Source organism: Candoia aspera, chromosome 18 (genome assembly GCF_035149785.1).
Source record: "Candoia aspera isolate rCanAsp1 chromosome 18, rCanAsp1.hap2, whole genome shotgun sequence".
NCBI lineage: Eukaryota > Metazoa > Chordata > Lepidosauria > Squamata > Boidae > Candoia > Candoia aspera.
This window is the reverse complement of record NC_086170.1, coordinates 8454613-8468945: the sequence shown is the minus strand read 5'-3', so window position 1 is coordinate 8468945 and position 14333 is coordinate 8454613. Positions and strand designations below refer to the sequence as shown.

Sequence of the window (14333 nt, the reverse complement as noted above, 5' to 3'; positions counted from 1 at the left end):
TTTGCTTATATTTTTTACTCACACCAACTCTATTTGTGTCTACAGATTTTAAGTGCCTCTCTTCCTGAATATTCCTTGTTTGAGGTACATTGTAATAAAGATAAAGATGGAAGATCAGTGTTTCCCAGCCTTGGCAACCGGAGAATTCTGGAAGCTGCTGGGGAATTCTGGGAGCTGAAGTCCACACATCTTAAAGTTGCCAAGGTGAGAAACCCTACATTAGATGGTGCTGAAGTGAGTTTGCACCACAGTCTGGACAGCTGGCCTAGGACACCTTGGCCGCCCTTCTTCCTTGAGAGATCAGCCGCTCTAGCCACTAGGCTCGCTTGCCCCAATTCCACAGCACCGTTTTCCCACCCTCTGCCGCCGGGTTGATCCTCCATTGTGCATTCAGCGGCCACCCTCCAGCTCCGACTTACTTGAGCGATCCTTTCAGACGTGTCTGATCTTCGTCCTGAAACTTGTGCTGGTAACTGACCATGACGAAGGAGTGAGGGATGCCCAGCTGCAACGTTGCAAAAAAACCAAAACGTTGCAAACATCGAACGGTCAGCCGCTTGTCCCCCTCTCTCACTCCCCCTGAGCATTATGGATGTCACCAGATAACAGTCGGTGGTTGGGCAAAGGAACTTAGAGCTGCCTTTGACGACTGGGGATGGACGAGCCGGCCATTTGTGAAAAGATGACTCGGCCCCGAGAAAGAGGAAAGGGTGAGGAAGAAACCCAATATAACCCCACCTTGATTTTGCTTGGTATAAGAAGGAGTAGAGAGAAACTCTTCTGGGCTTTCAAGATTGTGTTCTTCCTTCTTATCAGAATAAAAAGCATTCCTGGAATCCCTGCTGTGCCTGTTTCTTGACCGGGTCTTCCTCAAAGGGATGGTAGATTGGGGGATTTAAGATATGCTTTTTTTCACATACAGGCAGTCCTCGCTTAATGAGCACAACGGGGACTGGAATTTCAGTCACTAAGCGATGCAGTCGTTAAGCGAGGTACCACACGACAGGACCTGATTTTACAACCATTTTTGCGGCAGCCGTAAAGCGGGTCACTGTGGTCGTAAAGCCAGTCACGCGGCCATAAAACGAATTGCGACAATCATGAAGTGAATCAATTGTTTCCAATTGATTTTTCAGGGCAGAAGCCGGCTGGGAAGGTCGTAAATTGTGGTCATGTGACTACAGGATGCTGCGAACGGTCATAAATGCGAGCTGTTTGCCAAGCACCAAAATCATGATCACATGACCGCAGGGTGGTGCAACAGCTGTGACTTCGAGGATGGATCGCAAGCAACAATTTTTTAACCCTGTCGTACCTCCGAACCGCTCTTAAATGAAAGGTCGTTAAGCAAGGGCTACCTGTAATGTATGTATTTTAACTTGTGCAATCTGCAACTATGAGGATCAAAACTGGTCATTGGCTAAGCAGCTTTAAGAATAGGGCATCTCAAAGAATGACCTCTCTCAGCTCTCCCAACTCGATCAGCCTTTATTCGACCTACAAATGTGTCCCATCTCCTTTCAGGGGCACACAATGTCCTTGATGAAGGGTCCCTGTTCTTAAGCCGGGTGTGAACGACTGACAATCCGTTTTATGGATACAACTGAGAAAATGAACTTACGCCAGTGGAAAACAGAGCGGAGCCAACTGAATAGAAGAAGAAAATTATCTTGGACGTTAAGGAGAGCATTTTTTTGTTACGGGGCCCAGAACCTGCACAGTTACGGGCTGATGTCGACCTCGTGGGGTAAGCCAGACTGGAATCAAACCAGATGACCTAATTCGACCTTCTTGTAAAGCTACGTTGACAGAATCTTGCAAGTCCAAAAGTGCAATTCTCCCCCCATCCCCTTTATAGCCTGGGAAGCTAGGGAAGGTCCCTTCCGAGCCTCTTTCCCCACCCATTAGGCAGCTGTGGGCTCTGCCCTCCCTTATCTGACCATTCCCTTTTAACACTGATTCTCAGAGGGGGTGTGTCAGCCTTACGAGGTAGACCAGACAGGAAATACAGCCAGATGAGCTAATTCTACTTCATTGTAAGGCTACATTGACAGAATCTTGCAAGTCTGAAAGTACAAATCTCTTTTACAGCCCGAGAAACCAGGGAGGGCCCCTTCTGAGCCTCCTTCTCCTCCTATTATGCAGCTGAGGGCTCTGCCCTCTCTTATCTGACCCTTCCCTAGGCAGCATCTCTTCGCCCCGTCTCCCAAGGTCTTTCCCACCTACCATCACATCTAGTCCCCAAAAGGGCATTTCCTGCTTGAATCCGTTTCCACTAAACTTCCCTTTGGGTGAGCGATGCTGATCGTTCGGAAGCAACCCCTCCCCACCAGATACTGATCCCCTATGCAAATAACCATTAAGGGAAGAAAGGAAGAATTTCCCACCTGGAACGCCATCGTGAAGTGGCTGGTTTTGGTGTCCCGGACAACACTGGTGTTCATGGCTGACTGGATGCCCCAGCGCCACTGCAGATACCCCATGGTGTTCTTGTCCAGATTTCGGGCCAGGACCGTGGTAAGGCCTGGGCGGATCCCACGCGAGGAGAACTGCAGGGCACAGTTGGTGGTGATGAAGCTGCCAAGGAGGCCAAAGCAGAAAGAAGAGGAGAACAAGGATTTGGGGGCGGCTGTTGCTGACGAAGCTCACATCCTCATCCATCCCTAGATGATAAGAGGTTGAGGGATGCAACGAGGAGGGCATCCAAAATCCAATGGCAGCCTATTGGCTCCTGTCACAAAGGGCACGCCCCTTCCCCAATACCAAGTGGGCAATGCGCAGCCTCTCATTCAAGAGACTCCAAACTCTTCCGGTGTCTTTCAAAGCTCTGCCCGAAATTCAGCAGAACAGGAAGTGAAAATCACCCTAAAGTGTGAATGGAATCCACGGTTTCCAGAAAAATAGCTGAACTGTCAAGCTGGACTGCACTGTCGGAAATTGTCGGTGGGGCGTCTCAGCCCTGTCCAAAGTCCCTGGGGAAAAAGTTAAAATCCTAGCCTGCCTAGGGCGTGCTGTGTGGAGGTTACGCCTGCCTTGTATCCCTTTCGCAGCTACCCCCAAAGGTTGTGCGTGGCCTCTGCTCCACGCCCGTCTAGGACTATCCAACTTCGAGGGGGATTGTGTGTATCACCCCACAGCGGAGCAGCCAGCTTTAGAAATGGGAGTGGCAAACTGGCCTGTAGACAAATAATTTGACTGAAAAAATAAAATTGAATTGAATAAGTAAAAAATGATTCCTTCGCTCCCAGCTCTGCTCAGTCCCAGCTGAACATTTTTAACTCTCAGCTTCCAAAGACCTAAAGCAGTGTTTCTCAAGCTTGGTGGCTTGAAGATGGGTGGACTTCCACTCCCAGAATTCCCCAGCCAGCCTTCATCTAAAGGCACAGCTAGGCCAGCTTGGGTTATATTTGGGGGAGATCTAAGGGGATCTAAGCCTCATCTCACTCAGAACAAAAAACTTTGCTTTTTTGTTCTTCGAGACAATGCTAATAAAAGTATTCTGTATTTATTTGTGTCCACTCTGCAGACCAGAGAGTGCTCCCATCTATCTTAGCTGCTTAGGTTTCTGGGCCAGATTGCACCAGCTTGAATTAATTTTAATCCCAAGCCAATGATCTCTGTGTGGCCGGAAGGCCTTGTCAGCCAAGGAACCAGCGGGATGTAGAAGGAAGGGAAGTAGGCTGAGATGCTTTCCAGCCTCCCATCCCCAGGGGAGAACTGATCCTTTGCCATCCCGAGAAGGCCTTCGTAGGGCTCATCCTATGAAGAACATCCAAGCGGAGTTCAGTTTCAGTCTCTTCGGAGGAAAAGCTTCTCTAGATGCTAAGCAAGGAACTTCTGTTTTTGAAAGAGGCCAGTGAAGGCTGAAGGTTGCCACCATCCGCCTGCAGAGGGATATGACACCCTAATCAAGAAAAAACCGCTCATCATCACACTCAGCTCACACATTTTTGCTCCGTAGATGTTTCCATTAATCTCCCCCCTTTTCTGTTCTCACTCACAACCAGAGACGGGGTGGGGGTGTTGAGAGAGCTTCGCCAGGACTGCTCACCCCCCGATTTTTACAACATGACTCCGTTCTGGGACTAAATGATAGCGCTACAGTGAAAAAAAGCTGGAATTAGAGGCAGAGAGAGCCAGCCATGCGTGGAAATCCCGTTCAGGGATACGTTTAAAAAAAGATCTCCTGCCGACGAGATCAGCAAAAGCGTTCCTGGGCAAAATCAAGAGAAAATCCTTTCCCGGGAAGGAGTGAGGCAGCTCCTTCCCAAAGCCTTACCATCGCTGGGTGAGATTTCGAAACATCTTCAGGCCAAACACAGGGCCCTGCAGGTCGCCAGCTCCGAATTCTAGCTGCGCAAACGGAAAAGCAGGGAGAGGAATTACAAGGGACGCAGGACCGTTGAGCCTGATTCGACTCAGCAAAGCTGGAGGCATCAGGCGAGCTGCAAAGATCAAAGGCTTGCAAGCCCCCGGGATGTTTTGGTGTGCAGACCCCGGAGGGGTGGCGGTGGGGAATCGGAGAAAGAGGAAGGAAGGGGAGGTGGGAGGATGGTTGAGGGGCTGGTGGGATTTGCTGGGATGACCCACACCAGCTCTGCCCTCCTTGTCCCACAGAACCACTTGAGATCCCTCCGGATTTTGTTTCGGCCAAACCGCGCCACCACCAACATGTCCTGAAATGCGTTTCTGCCAAAACCACAGAATTTTGAGAGTGGTTTGTTCTGGGTTTCAACGTTACGTTTTGGGCAAACTCTCTCTTCCCTTTCGCCACCCTTCTGGGTGCCTGTTTTGCGTCTCCCCCCCACCTCTAACAGCTCTCATTTCTAGCCTACAAAACCCCAAGAAAGAATTAAAGCAGCAGGCTTGGGATCCAAGGGACGCTCGACCCGTGAAAAATATCTTCTGGGCCTCCACCCGTGCAGATGGTCAGCGCCCGTCGCATATGGACGGCTGGCCAGAAAGGGGATTAGAGGAGTGGCAAAATCAGATCCCAAAGACCGGCTTGGATCCTGCTGCCGAAGAGGAAGGGAGCCACCAAGATCTCATTCGCCTGCGAGGCCAATCAAGCCTGCCTCAAAACCTCCACCTGTTTTACCTCGCCCCAGCCTTTGGCGGACGTCACCCGCCGGAGGCCCAAGCTGACTGAGCCGCCGCCGTTGCCGTTCTGCGTCGAGAGGTTCCCTGAGAGGATGGCGGTGTCCGTGGCCGTTAGCGGGGCCTGCGCGACAAACAGATCGAGCCAGTGAGCCAGGTCAGGGACGAGCTGGACAATGCCCTTGGAAGGTCTGAGCAAAGAGACCTTCTGCAGCTGCGCTTGGGGCCCTCCCAGAGAAGTGAATGGCTGTGGATTCTCCCGACCAGGCTGAATGTCAGAAAAGGAGCCGTGGGCCTCCCAGGCCGCGGTGCCCTCTGAGTGCGGAAACGGGGAAAACGAGGCATCCTGAAGCCTCTTACCTCTTTTATATATAATATATAAAACTTTATATACACAATATAAAATATATATTGTTTATATATTATATATAATAACACACACACACACACACAATGTTATTAAAAGTTTTACAAAGAACATAAAAACTAACACAAACTAATAAAGACCAGAAGAAAAAGAAGAAAGACAGACAGATGAAGAAAAAAAGACAAAGAAAGGAAGGAAGGGAGGGAGGGGGGAAGGGGAGGGGAGGAGGAGGGAATAGAAAGAAGCAACTTCTGATTTCGTTTGCAGCAAATGTAAGTACAAAGCTATCTCTTATGATTTCAAAGGAAAGCTCACTTTTTTCTGTTATCCAATTTTTTTCTAATCACCAAAACCATAAGTGCGTTTCCCCCCCGTTTCCTGCAAAAAGTCTGTAAGGGGTTTCCAGTCCCACCATAAACGTCTACATTTTCTCCGATCAAGGATGTTAATTCCGCCATCTCTTGCAGGCTCCGTCGTCGTCACCGGCCGTTCCTCCAGTGTGGGCACCTTTCCACCTCTGAGCATGGAACAGCCTCGCTGCAGCGGTCAGGTGCAGAAACAGAGGGCCGCGACTTCTTTCTAGCCGCCTGTCCTTTCGTCCCAAAGGAAATGTCTCTGGCTTCAGTTGTACTTTGACCTTCAGGATCTTGTAATATGTGCAGTATTTGTATCCAATTTTGTTTTAGCTTTTTTGCACGTTCCACCAAGCCGCCAACGCCTCTTACCTCGATCGATTGTGATATGTGCATTCTGTTGATTTCGATACGGGGGAAAGGGCTCCCTGTCACATCCTCGTACTCCTCGTCGTAGTGATCAAAGAGGTCGGTGGCATCTACTCCGACGCTAATGGTTCCCTGGAGAATTGAACAGATTCTTGCTGTTAATAGATTTTGTCCCCCGAGAGTCTTCGTGTCTGGATTACTCCCCGCCCCGCCCTTGGTTGACTCCCTTGGTGCTTCTTCCAGGCAGCACCCACAAGGGCATTGGTTCTCCCTCTAATCACACAAGCTGGAAGGGAACTCACAGGTCATCTAGTCCCACCCTCTGCTTGGGGCGAGATCTGCCAGAGCATGTTTGGAGAGGAGGGAGGGAACCTTGATGGAACAAGCTACAGGAGGTGCCAACTCTCTCTGCCCTTATGTGTCTTGAGGACCAGAAGCTTAAAAGAATGTGTTAAGAGAGCTTCGATTCCATCATGGGTAGGTGTATAGGGAGGGAGAGAGGGAGGAAGAGACGGAAGGAAGGAGAAAGAGGGAGGGAGGGAGGGAAGGAGGAAGGAAGAAAGGGGAAAGAGTTGGAAGGAGGAAAGAGGGAGGGAAGGAAGGAGAAAGAGTTCAAAGGAGGGAAGGAAGGAGGAAGGAAGGAGAAAGAGTTGGAGGGAGGGAGGGAAGGAGGAAGGAAGGAGAAAGAGTTGGAGGGAGGGAGAGAAGGAGGAAGGAAGGAAGGAAGGAGAAAGAGCTGGAAGGAGGAAGGAGGGAGGGAAGGAAGGAGGAAGGAGAAAGAGTTGGAGGGAGGGAGGGAAGGAGGAAGGAAGGAGAAAGAGTTGGAGGGAGGGAGGGAAGGAGGAAGGAAGGAGAAAGAGTTGGAGGGAGGGAGAGAAGGAGGAAGGAAGGAAGGAAGGAAGGAAGGAAGGAAGGAAGGAAGGAGAAAGCGTTGGAAGGAGGAAGGAGGGAGGAGGGAGGGAAGGAGAAAGAGTTGGAGGGAGAGAGGGAGGGAAGGAGGAAGGAAGGAGAAAGAGTTGGAAGGAGGGAGGAGGGAGGAGGGAGGGAAGGAGGGAGGAAGGAAGGAGAAAGAGTTGGAGGGAGGGAGGGAAGGAGGAAGGAAGGAGAAAGAGTTGGAGGGAGGGAAGGAGGGAAGGAGGAAGGAAGGAGAAAGAGTTGGAGGGAGGGAGAGAAGGAGGAAGGAAGGAAGGAAGGAAGGAAGGAAGGAAGAGTTCGAAGGAGGGAGGGAAGGAAGGAGGAAGGAAGGAGAAAGAGTTGGAGGGAGGGAGAGAAGGAGGAAGGAAGGAAGGAAGGAGAAAGAGTTGGAAGGAGGAAGGAGGGAGGAGGGAGGGAAGGAGGGAGGAAGGAAGGAGAAAGAGTTGGAAGGAGGGAGGGAAGGAGGAAGGAAGGAGAAAGAGTTGGAGGGAGGGAGAGAAGGAGGAAGGAAGGAAGGAAGGAAGGAAGGAAGGAAGGAAGGAACGAAGGAGAAAGAGTTCGAAGGAGGGAGGGAAGGAAGGAGGAAGGAAGGAGAAAGAGTTGGAGGGAGGGAGGGAAGGAGGAAGGAAGGAGAAAGAGTTGGAAGGAGGGAGAGGAGGAGGGAGGAAGGAAGGAAGGAAGGAAGGAAGGAGGAAGGAAGGAGAAAGAGTTGGAAGGAGGGAGGGAAGGAGGAAGGAGGGAGAAAGAGTTGGAGGGAGGGAGGGAAGGAGGAAGGAAGGAGAAAGCGTTGGAAGGAGGGAGGAGGGAGGAGGGAGGGAGGAGGGAAGGAGAAAGAGTTGGAGGGAGGGAGGGAGGGAGGGAAGGAGGAAGGAAGGAGAAAGAGTTGGAAGGAGGGAGGAAAGGAGGAAGGAAGGAGAAAGAGTTGGAGGGAGGGAGAGAAGGAGGAAGGAAGGAAGGAAGGAAGGAAGGAGGAAGGAAGGAGAAAGAGTTGGAGGGAGGGAGAGAAGGAGGAAGGAAGGAGAAAGAGTTGGAAGGAGGGAGGAAGGAAGGAGAAAGAGTTGGAGGGAGGGAGGGAAGGAGGAAGGAAGGAGAAAGAGTTGGAAGGAGGGAGGAAAGGAGGAAGGAAGGAGAAAGAGTTGGAGGGAGGGAGAGAAGGAGGAAGGAAGGAAGGAAGGAAGGAAGGAGGAAGGAAGGAGAAAGAGTTGGAGGGAGGGAGAGAAGGAGGAAGGAAGGAGAAAGAGTTGGAAGGAGGGAGGAAGGAAGGAGAAAGAGTTGGAGGGAGGGAGGGAAGGAGGAAGGAAGGAGAAAGAGTTGGAGGGAGGGAGGGAAGGAGGGAGGAAGGAAGGAGAGGAGAGGAAGGAAGGAGAAAGAGTTGGAAGGAGGGAGGAAAGGAGGAAGGAAGGAGAAAGAGTTGGAGGGAGGGAGAGAAGGAGGAAGGAAGGAGAAAGAGTTGGAAGGAGGGAGGAAGGAAGGAGAAAGAGTTGGAGGGAGGGAGGGAAGGAGGAAGGAAGGAGAAAGAGTTGGAGGGAGGGAGGGAAGGAGGGAGGAAGGAAGGAGAGGAGAGGAAGGAAGGAGAAAGAGTTGGAAGGAGGGAGGAAAGGAGGAAGGAAGGAGAAAGAGTTGGAGGGAGGGAGGGAGAACTTCAGCTGGGTGATCTTCTACATGCCTAGCAGAACCACAGAGTTGGGCCATCAGAGGCCATCTATCCCAACCCCTGGTTATTCCCCCAACTGTTCTTTCCCCCCACTTCTTCCTCCTTGTCCCAAGTCCCGTGAAGTTCAGCCTTGGATTGGAAGCTTCTTGGGGCAGGGGTTGGTCCGACTGTTCGACTGGGCTTGCGTCACTCCATACTGCAAGTGAACCCGCCGAGGCTCTACAGCCAAAATTGGTGCTTAGAATCCTTCAGTGTGGCTCCTGAACCTTCCAGAAGTTACCACCTGAATTTTTACATTTATATACAAGAATAAACACTTGCATAGAAGAAGTGTGAAACTGATGGCCAAGTATAGAAATACTTGGACGGATGGATGGGTGGATGGATGAATAAATCTTCTGCAGAATCCTAGTCGGAAGTCACCCTAGAGGTCATCTAGTCCAACCCCCTGCTCAGTGCAGGGCCCCCCAGAGCGTCTCTGACACGGCCATTTAGCCTTGCTCAGAAGATCTCCAGTGAAGGAAAACTCACCCCCTCGTATGGAAGCCTGGCTGACCTCTCGTTCGGTCAGAAAGTTTGGGAACAGGGCCACATTATTAAATACAAGTCCGAAGACCAAGCATGTTAACTACGCATAATTTTAAGTAAATCAAAAAACTCCTCTTTGGGACGTGCCTCTTAGGGAGCCACTCAAATTTCACGTCGCCACCGGCCCTTCGAGGTTGCACAGCCCGGTTTGTTGCAACCTGAGTGCATCCCTGGATGTCTGCAAACTCTTTCCCCCAGGGGAGATCGTCGTATCTGCGAAATGGTTTGCAGACCCCCCCGCCCCATCCAACATCTAGCTCTAACGCAATCAAGAGCCGAAAGGAAGGAAGGGTGTTGTGGCTCCCTCTTGTATCTCTGATTCTTACAGCACCTAAAAGCGAAGCTCCATATGATATCATAGGACATTATGATCATTATATTATAGGAACAGCCAATAACGTTGGCGTAAACCAGACTTAGCTAAAAGAGCAGAAAAGGGACAAAGCAAAAGAAATTACAGGGAGGGGGATAAGGCATTTCTTTTGCTTTGCCCTCTTGGCATGAGGCTGCTCCCTTTGAAAGGACGCCGAGCATGCGTGGAAAGGAAATCAGCACGGCCCAAAGCTTGCAATCCCAGGCAGGTATCCAGGAAGGGTGATGAACGGGACCGGAACTGCGCTTTTGGCAACCCCAGGAGCTGGGACCGTGCCCAGCGGCCCGCTCAGATGTCCAAAGGCGTCCCAGATCCGTTTAAGGTGCCACGTTCCCCACTGCTCCTGCCTGTAAACGCCCCAAGGCACCAGCAACTCTGGAAAATGACCCAAAGGAGAAAAAAGGCCAAGCTCATGTGCGGCGGTGCAAACAATGCTCCTCAGGACTTCTGCAGATGTTCTCTGAGGAGCCAGTGAGGATCCAGGAGCAGAGGGGATGCTCTTGTGAGGAAGAGCCAGAGGCTGATTGAGTGATTTTCCCACCATCCTCAGCGGCGAGGATGCCAGCTGTTTCTCGACGGCACACCAGAATCCAACTCCTTGAACGTACAGGCAGTCCTCGACTTACGACTGTTCGTTTAACGATGGTCCAAACTTACAACGGCCTCAGAATGTGCTTTACGGTCTGTAATGCACTTCCGAGCATCGCAAAACGTCACACACACACACGGTCATGTGATCTCATTTCAGGCGCTTGGTAACTGGCTCGAGTTTAGGACCAGTTGTAGTGTCCCGCAGTCACGTTATCGTACTTTGTGACTTTTTTGCCATTTTCTGGCAAAAAATGCCCATTGGGGAAGCTAGATTTGCTTAACAACTGCGGTGATTCACTTAATGACCCGTGATTTGCTTAACGACTGCTGTAAAAAGGTCATAAAATTGGGGGTCCGGTCACATGGTGACTTGACTTACGATGGAAATTCTGGCCCCAATTGTGGTTGTAAGTCGAGGACTACCTGTATTCAGCTTGGGTTTGATTAATTTCTTTCGAGCAGGCCCAGCGTATATTCTGCAAAATACATTACGCGACTGCAGAAACAGAAGTGAACAGGGCTTAACTCTTCTTGGCATGGAGACACTGTCCCAGAAAGAGCTGGGCTGAAACCAAACAAAATTTTCAGGTTCAGAAAACTGCCTTTTTCTGTTGAATGCACTTTGATGATATTTAAGGGGGGGAGCCTAAATTATAGCAAACCAGGGAGAATACCTGTATTCAGTAACGGGTAAGCAGAAATAGTCTTGGCGCTGATTGGGAATTAAGTCTAAAAGCTGCAGTTTTGGCCAACAGGAAGCGAGGTCCCATAAATTGTGCCCAATGAGTGCCAAACGAGGCACGTTTTTTTTCCCTCCCCGGATCCGCCGTTTCCTTTGGACTCTTGATGGAGCTTAAATTCTATTTTCTTCTGCCCAGGATGCTTGCAAATGTTGCGTGTCAAACACGCACTTAAAAAGAGATAAAAGGAGACTGGTTCTCGAAGCAGCTATGTGCCGTTCGTGTTTATTTCCTGCAGCTAGTGAGGGAAAATCAAAGGGAGGGATTTGCAATGTTTTTTTTCCTGGTGGGAGAAATTTGTCATGCCCCCCCCGCCCCCCAACTGCCAGCAATCTCCAGATGCAGAGATGGCAGCCCCTTTCTGCTGAGATCTTGATTTAAGGTTTCTTGGAGCAGTACGTCTCAACCTCAGCAACTTTCAGAGGTGTGGACTTCAACTCCCAGAATTCCCCAGCTGGCCGGCTGGGGAATTCTGGGAGTTGAAGTCCACACCTCTGAAAGTTGCTGAGGTCGAGAAACACTGTCTTAGAAGACTCTGCAAGGTGGACACAATGGTGTCCTTTCCGCATCATCCCTGAACTTCTCCAGGAATGCCTTTCGGCTTCTCCCGTTGCTTGTATCCGTGTCTTTGGGGCACACTTGCAGAATAGTCCAGAGGAGTTAAAACGCAGCTTGGCGATGCGGCGTAACTTTCCCAGTGAGACAAAATAGAAAAAAAAAAGCCGATGATAATAGCTCAATGTCTAAAAAAGAGAATTTACTGCAGAATAAAGCTTGCTCCACCAGCTTCCAAGGTCCATTTTCCAGCTCAGAATCCCACAGGAAAATGGAGCCCGGAAGCTGGTTGGAGCAAGCTCTGTTCTGCGATAAATTCTCTTTTTTAGACATTGAGCTATTATCATCGGCTTTTTTTTTTTTTTTTGCTCTTTCCCCAGCAATTTCCAAGGAAGATCCAAGCAGGGCGTCAAGGGGGACAAATTAATTCAAGCTGGTGCAATCTGGCCCGGAACCCTAAGCAGCTAAGATAGATGGGAGCACTATCTATATTTGCACAGTGGACACAAATAAATAATACAGAACACTTTTATTAGCATTGCCTCGGTGAACAAAAAAAAAAAAAGTTTTTTGTTCTAAGCGAGATGAGGTTTAGGTCCCCCTGCCACAAACTGTCACAGGCCAGAGACGACAAACCCGGCCTGAATCTCAAAAGGGGGGCTTGGATCCCCACCCCCCAAAATATAACCCTTCCATAGCACCTGCCCACAGAGCAGGCGGTGATAAGGGCAGCCCGCAGATCTCTCTCTTCCCTGTCTTATTATCATACTGTAGCAATCCCCAGGATCAATTTAAAAATCACGGTCTGGATTAGCATCAGACAGACACAGACAGATGATGCCTCTTTCTGAAAAACAGGCTCGGTTGACCAACCCAAATGCAGGAAGATCCTGATCCCCCCCCCACCTTTAAATAAGCCCCAGCATTTTATAAGAAAGAGGAAAGATGAAAGCACAGGTATATAGCCTCATGGGGCCCCCACGTGGGAAAGATTGATGAAGAATTAAAAGAGATATTGAATTAAAGATGGGAAAATATCTTTGGCTGGATAAAATAAAGCCCAGCTTGCATATTGGGGGAAGACCCATGTAAAACTCAAAGACCTAGTCCAGTGTTTTTCAGACTTGGTGGCTCTAAGGTGTGTGGACTTCAACTCCCAGAATTCCCCAGCCAGCATGTGCAGACAGCAACTCATAGAATGCTGGCTGGGGAATTCTGGGAGTTGAAGTCCACACACCTTAGAGCCACCAAGTTTGAAAAACACTGGGGAAGTGGGGTTGGAGGGAGGGAGGGACAAAACTAGCATTCAAGAATAACCAAGGTAAAAAACACCCAGGCATTCATTACAAGGTCTGTAAACCCCGAACAGTCAGGTGTGTGCCACAAGAAGAGGGGGGAAAAAAATTATGGCCAATGAAGTATAAATCAAAACACCCCAGAATAGAGAGCGAGCAACTGATGAGTCTAAACAGAAATGGCAACTGGAAACAGGAGCCAGATTTGAAGCCCAGACCACATCAAGAACCCAGCCACTCAGAGCTGAGCTCCACATATTTTGTAGTACCACAAGGCACACTCGGGTGGCATCTGCGCACCCTGCTAGACTAGACTGAAACAGGACCAGTTGGTTTGGGGCTCAGCTGGCTGCAGGAGCCCAGCCCTTGTCTTTATATGCTGCTCGAACCAGGCCAACGTGCTCAGCCATAACACAGAGCACCACTACAGGCAGCATCCACGGCTTGTTTTTTATGGGGCGCCCAAACAGCACGGACACAGCTGTCAAAGGGCAGCGGGCACAGGGCCTTTCTCGGCAGACGGTCCGGCGTTTGAAACCGAGCAAGGCGGCCTCGTCCCTGGAGGAACCGAAGGGCGATACTCCAAGGCGCTGCCCTTCTTCCAAGGTCACAGATGTGCCGGAGCGACGATGGAGAAGGAGCAGGGCGAGAGGACAAGCCCGAAAAGGAGAGGCTCTAAATTAAACCCGCTGTTCCACAAGGGAAAAGAGGGAGATAATTATAAATGCAGTAATAAAACCGGAAGGCCTTGTTAGAGGTGCAGGCTTGCAGGGAGCTAAGAGGCGTCGTCACGCCAAGGAAACGATGGCACAGATTAAAACAAAATTAAGAATGCTGATTGGGATGCCATCTGGCGCCTGGAGAGGCGCGCACACTCGGGCTTGTGCCAGAAAGATTTCTGAACTCCGGCCTGCATTTATCCTGGGGTGTGACTCCTCTCCTCCTGTGGCAAAACGTCCCTTCATCCAGCCGAGATGGCGGAAAGTTGCAGGATGAGCTTTCGCCCAAGTCCCCCCCAGACTTCCTGACCTCGCTAGGGACACCCGTCGGGGTTCGTCTTGCACGGCTTGCTGGTTAACGGGACATGCCTGGTCAGGCAGCTACGAGGAGTGAGCACGTGTCCAGCCTGCAATTAATTTCTCCAGGGCTTGAGGGAGGCCAGGGGGTGACAGAGGGCCGCCAACAAGGGATACCCAGGAGCTTCATTCGGGAAGCGTGCTTCTTTCTGCTGAATTGGACCCCCTGCTCGTGGCAAAGGTGATGGGAGGAAAGAGGGTCAAACATTTTTTTTCATACAGGTAGTCCTCGCTTAACAACCATTCATTTAGTGACGGTTCAGACTTACAACGGTGCTGGAAAAAAACGACTTACGACCGGTCCCCACACTTACAACTGTTGCAGCATTTCCCCTGCAATCACGTGATTGTGATTTGGGC

General features: G+C 50.4%; 1 protein-coding gene across 1 annotated transcript in view; it reads right to left on the bottom strand.

Annotated features, from left to right (window-relative positions):
- The window catches only part of DNAJC11 (DnaJ heat shock protein family (Hsp40) member C11), a 62805-nt gene that overhangs the window by 8027 nt on the left and 40445 nt on the right, over positions 1 to 14333 (bottom strand). The window contains exons 5-9 of the mRNA XM_063317506.1: positions 6190 to 6318; positions 5099 to 5221; positions 4280 to 4353; positions 2388 to 2577; positions 420 to 505 (exon numbers count right to left, since the gene is read on the bottom strand). Of these exons, the coding sequence (XP_063173576.1) occupies positions 420 to 505; positions 2388 to 2577; positions 4280 to 4353; positions 5099 to 5221; positions 6190 to 6318 (602 nt within the window). The remainder of the gene's footprint in view (positions 1 to 419; positions 506 to 2387; positions 2578 to 4279; positions 4354 to 5098; positions 5222 to 6189; positions 6319 to 14333) is intronic.